Raw genomic sequence first — 6114 nt, 5'->3', positions numbered from 1 at the left:
TCTCACAAAACAAGTCCCAAAGAAAATAAAAAAAAAAGAGCATGATTATCACAGAAATCGGCTAATCTATTACAACTACGATTGACCCAATGAAAAATCACAGTATTTACCTTATTAAGAAAAGAAGAATCTTCAATATCCAATTTCATATCCATATTCTTCGGTATACTGTGCACTTTGTGAAGAATATCAATAACATTTTTATTGCCACCTTCTACTATAATGCCTCCAACATTATCAAATCTGCCATGTAGAATTTCTGTAAGAGCTGAATTAGCGGATAACTCCAACTGGGCAATGTCCCAATGTGTTTTCTTCATACCAAAAGCTAGAAGAAATCTTCCTTTACAATACCACCAATACCTGCCTCATAATTCCCTTTAAGAGAAGCATCAAGATTAATCTTAATCCAATCGAGAGGAGGAGGTTGCCATTTAACTGAAGACAGCCCATGGGACTGATTGACAACCCAGTTTTTCGATTGAACAAGTTGCTGTTTATCTTGGCTGATAAAGCTAAGAATTGAAGTAGCAATAAACACCTCACTAACTTTTGGATTCCCATGCTTAAATTTTTTTCTATGATTCCAAACAAACCAAATAACAGTAAAATACAACTTTACCAACATCATATTACCATCTTTGAGCCTCTGAAGACTACCCAAACAATAAGCCCATCCACTGAAAACGGGAACCTGGAATCCCCAGCCTCTCAGCACATTCAGCACCTTCCTGAGTTTACAACAGCTGGATGAAATATGATTGATATCTTCCACAACTCCACATCCCATTGGGCAGAGAGAATCTTCAAAAAGTTTGCTCCTGAACAGGAAAGCACCTAAAGGAAGAGCATCCATAAACAGCCTCCAAATAAAGACCTCCAATCTTGCATTTAAACCCAGTTTATAAACCCATCTGAATGGAACCACATCTTCCAGGTTTTTAAAGTTATCTTGCATAATTAAAGCAGATAAGGACTTACCATACATCTTATATTTCAATTCCATGCAATCCTCATGCAAATAGGGATAAATCTTGACTTCACAAATGAGATCTATAAGATATGTCCCAAAGAACAGCAAAAGTTTCTCATGGTCCCAACAGCCATCAGTAATGAAATAATCCAGAGAAACATCCTCATCCTCAAAATAACCCACAAATGTTGGCCATTTGAGTAAAGACTTATCTAAAATCCAAATATCTAGCACTTTGATTTTAGAACCATCACCAATTCTCCATCTAACATGATCTTTTAGTGCATTCCATCCAGAGATCATGATCTTCCAAGTAGAGGAACTACTTCTATTCAACCCATAACTCCACCAATTAACTCCATATTTAGCATTAAGATGTTTGCTCAACAGAGAATCGGGTTTATCAATCAATTTCCAAGCAAATTTGGCTCTCATGGCATTCCTTCTAGCCACTACAGAATGTACATCCCAACCACCAAACTGTTTTGGCTTACAAATTTGTTCCCATGCTACATAATGAATTCACCTCTTGCCATCAAATTTGTTCCAGATAAAATCTCTACAGATTTTCTCAAATTCCATCAACGTCTTCATCAGAATAAGAGAGTGAGACATGACAAAAACCGGAAGAGAAAGATAAACTGATTTAATTAAAACCAGTCTACCGGTTATGGAGACATATTTATTCCCCCAAGCATTAATTCTTTTCCTAGATTTGTCCAATAAAACTTGAAAGTCCTTCTTCCTTAAATGTCTCAATGCCAATTTGATGCCCAAGTACTCAAACTCATCAACCAACTTAATACCCATAAACCTAGAAATCTGCACCCTTCTCCTCCTGTCCACCGAACTACCACAAACCAAGGAAGATTTGTGGTAATTAATGTTTTGACCAGTCCACTTACAATAATTCTCCATAATCTCTCTAACCTTCTTCATGACATTCATTTTTGCTTCCAAAAATAGCAATATATCATCTGCAAATAAAAGGTGAGATATCTTCTGGGAATTAGAAGAGATCCTAATACCCACATCAGAATCCCTGCTATGAAAGGCGTTAGAAAGCAGTTGGGAGCAAAGAATAAAAAGAAACGGTGATAGAGGACATCCTTGACGAAAACCACTCTTTCCCTCAATCCAACTAGAGTTCGAACCATTGATCATAATAGAATACCTTGGATCTGTGATACACTCCATCACCAAATGAACAAACCTGGAAGGGAATCCTAATTCCAACATCATTCTCTCCAAAGTAGACCAGTACATGCTATCATATGCTTGCTCCATGTCCACTTTAATAGCCAAGAACCAATTGCATGACTTGGAAAATCTCAGTTTGTTAAAAACCTCCTGAGCCAGAAGAAGATGATCAGATATTGACCTTCCCCTCACAAAAGCCGCTTGTTCTTCAGAAATGATCCTAGCCATGACTCCCAACATTATGTTAAGCAAAACATTAGCAATAATTTTATAAATTGAATTACATAAGCTAATGGGATGGTAAGCCGATGGAGTGCAGGGATTAGAAGATTTAGGAATGAGCACAACTAAGGTGTCTTTCCATTCCTTATTCATTAAACCAGTGACAAAAAACTGCTGTGCAGCTCTCACAACATCCACTCTAATAATATTCCAAAAAGCTTTGAAGAAGGAATAAGTGATTCCATCAAAGCTCGAAATTTATTACTGCCCAGATTCATTATAACTTCTTTAATTTCAGCTTCATCCAGATCCTTAATCAACAATTCCTTATCACAGTCTTGCAACAATGTCCACGATTTTGGCCATCCAGCAAAGCTGCAGATCCTGGATTTCCACTCCCCCTGAAAAAACCTCTTGAACACCTCCTCAACCTCTTTTGGGTCTTCAGTCATTACCCCATTAGAGTCCTTAACTTGAGAAATCCAATTAACATTCCTCCTAGAGTTAGCAAAGGAATGGAAGAATTTGGTATTTGCATCACCATCTTTAATCCACTTAGCTTTTGCCCTTTGCTTCGACCACGTATTTAGATTATTAAGAATAATATTAAGCTCTTTAACTTTAGCTTTAAGTAACCAAAGCTTCTCCTCAGTCAACCAACCGTGTATTGATTCTTCTTCTTGCAAGTTAATAATCTCAGCTTTCAATCTGTCTTTCTCCAAGGAGAAATTCTTCAGTCTAGCCTTGCTCTAGTAAAATAAATCTTTTAATGTTCTTTAGCATTTTTTGTTAAGAATCTCCATGTCATCTCCAAAGAAAGGTCTCTTCCACCTACTAGAAACAATATGCTCAACAGTCTTGAAGGATAGCCAAGTGTCGTCAAACTTAAACCCACTTCTTCCTTTACAAGCTGACTCAAACATCTTTAGAACAATCAGACAATGGTCCGAAGCAACTTTGGCAAGGTGTCTAACCAAAGTAATTTGGATTTTGTTGATGGCCAAGGTGTTAAGAATACACCTATCAAGTCTTTCCAGAATCTGATCTCCTCCACTTTTGTTGTTACACCAAGTGAACCTCGGTCCAACAAACCCAACTTCATGATAATCATTCTCATTCATAAACTTCACCATATCCAAACCCCCTTGATTGAATTTGAACCTCATACCCCCCTTTTTATCTTCTTTAGCCAAAATGCAATTAAAATCCCCTCCAACAATAGAAGGAATATCTCTATGGGAAGCCTCCTGAACAAAATCCCAAAGACACCTCCTTTTAAGAGTCTCCTTGCTAGCATAAACAGTAGTAATCATCCAAACTCCTCTATTGAAAACATTGAGATCACCAATGACACATTGATCTGAAGTTTTCAGAACAGAAAATGTCGCCAAATTCGATCTCCAAATAACAATAATACCACCAGAAAGCCCTTCAGAGGAAAGCAGGAAAAAGTCCCAACCATGCCCCATCAACCTTACAAACGAGTCTCTATCCATAGAAGAAATTTTAGTTTCAATCAACCCAACAAAGAACACTTTGTAGTCTTTGATAACTTCCTTTAAATAAAGAGAGGCCTCCTTTTTTTTGGTCCCCCTACAGCTCCAAAAAACAATGGATTCCATTAAGAAACTCTGGGGGAAGAGCCCCCAACTCTTTTCTTCATACCTCCATCCACATTTCTACCTCTAGAACTGCTTTTAATAGGGCCCAATGCTCTAAGTTCTTTAGCAAGCTTACACTTCACCATTTCTCCATTAGAAACAATCTCCTTCTCACTTCTCACAGCATACGTGCCCCCTTCATGGCCCTTGACACTTCCCATACCGTCTGGACTTCCAACAATAAGAGGAATTCCCTCATTGTTAACATACCCACAACCACCAGAATTGGCTTTAAGGCAAACATTCCCTATTCCATCATTTTACATCCCATCCAACAAATCAAATTTATTCAAAATTACAGGAAACAAAGCGGTATTACCATTAGAAATCATGCCATCAATCACCGGAGGAGCATTAATAGAATCAACAACCTCCAAAGCAGAATTTTCCATACAGCCAGGGACCCTCCCTGATACATCCTCTTCACCGGGAATCTCCCCTTCTTCTAAATGATTACTTACAGCAACTTCAAGCACCCTGTCAACAGTATCAACACCTTTAATAGTAGTTCCAGCCACTTCATCCTGAATACCACCCGCTTTCATCCACTGTTTCTTTACAGATTTCGTTTTTTCCTTCTGAGCAACAAGTCTTTTGTTAATTTTCTTCTTCACCATGATCCAAGGACCATAAGAGTGATCAGTAATCTCTTCATGAACCTTTTCCACCTCCTTGTCTTCCGTAGACTCACTTTCGTACATCTCCTTGCCAGATTTTCCATCAGTCTTCAATTTACATTCAGATTTAAGATGTCCCACCATTCCACATCCATAGCAAAGAGTCCAGATTTTCTCATACTCAAATCTTTGAAAGAATTTCCCGGAGATGCTTTCAACCCATTCTCCTGGAGGAAGACACTGATCCATCTTAACTCTCACACAAACTTTGGCAAATTCTCTTTTCCCCCACTGAAACATATTATCATCCATCATCAACGGTTTACCAATGGAAGAAGCAATACGAGCCACATTCACTTCATCCCAACATTGCAAGGGCAAGTGAGGCATTCTGATCCAAATTGGTGAGGTTAAACCTTTCAAAGAAGAGTGGAAAATTCTAAAGACCACTTTTCCATCCCCACAATAAAGCCATTGACAAACCAAGGCCCTCCCGATAAAACACCTTCCATCATCTCATTGGACTTAAAGGAACACAGAAACCATCCTTTCCCCAAGATTGTTAAGTAAAAATTACCAAACATCTTCCACTGCCTCCTTAATTCCCAAGCAACAACATGAGGGGGAACTTCCTTCCCAAAAACCTTGACCACCAAAGAGTTCCTGAGCTTATGAGAATTAGAAACCTCTCTTTCTTCTACCAATTTCACAGATTTGCCATCTTCCGAGAAGACCAAATCCTCCTCATTAAAATCCAACATGATATATGGCTTCCTCTTCCATGGATTATCATCCACCCCGGCCAATTTCTTAATAGGCATTCCACCAGTATCCATATCCACCAACTTAGTACCATCAGAAACAGAGCTTGATAAGAATTGAACACCATTGTTAACAGAATTACAAACATTCGCATTTATCCCATGGCCTAAACCAGAGATTGCATTTGAATTGCTGAACCTGTTAACATAAATGTTCATTTCTGTAGAAGTCACCTCTGGATCAATAGAATTCTGATCAGAAACTTTACTAGCTAAAACAGGAGAAACAACTTCTTCTTCTTCAACAATCGCCTTTCCCTTACCGACGATGATCAAAATCTTCTTGGCCGTTTCCAAACCATTCTCCTTAATCACCAACGGTCCTAAAGGATGAATGAAAGCACCATCTCCAGGCTTCTTACAAGCAATCCCTCCCAAATCTTGATCACAAGAAACCACATCATCAACCTTACCACCTGTCAAAATCGAAGACGAACGGCGACCATCCTTCTCCATTGACAAAACATATCCTCTAACTTTAGCAATTCCTATACCTCCCACCGCCGAAGATGGCCGGTGGCCATCCATAGACCCTTGAGAATCCAATTCTGTGAAGAACGAAACCAAACCCAGGAAAAAATTTTTTTGAACACGATGACTTCTCTCCCTAGAATTCCTGG

The 6114-nt window shown here is 38.7% G+C and overlaps 1 protein-coding gene across 1 annotated transcript; it reads right to left on the bottom strand.

Annotated features, from left to right (window-relative positions):
• Positions 1-2580: 2580 nt before the first annotated feature.
• On the bottom strand, positions 2581-3864 carry LOC110093248. The gene is made up of 2 exons (XM_020818075.1): positions 3238-3864; positions 2581-3144 (listed from the first exon to the last, which is right to left on the bottom strand). Exons 1-2 carry the CDS (start codon positions 3862-3864, stop codon positions 2581-2583), a joined length of 1191 nt encoding a protein of 396 aa, XP_020673734.1.
• Positions 3865-6114: the final 2250 nt, after the last annotated feature.

This window comes from Dendrobium catenatum, unplaced genomic scaffold, assembly GCF_001605985.2.
Source record: "Dendrobium catenatum unplaced genomic scaffold, ASM160598v2 fragScaff_scaffold_325, whole genome shotgun sequence".
Taxonomy (NCBI): domain Eukaryota; kingdom Viridiplantae; phylum Streptophyta; class Magnoliopsida; order Asparagales; family Orchidaceae; genus Dendrobium; species Dendrobium catenatum.
This window is presented reverse-complemented; position numbering and strand designations above follow the sequence as displayed.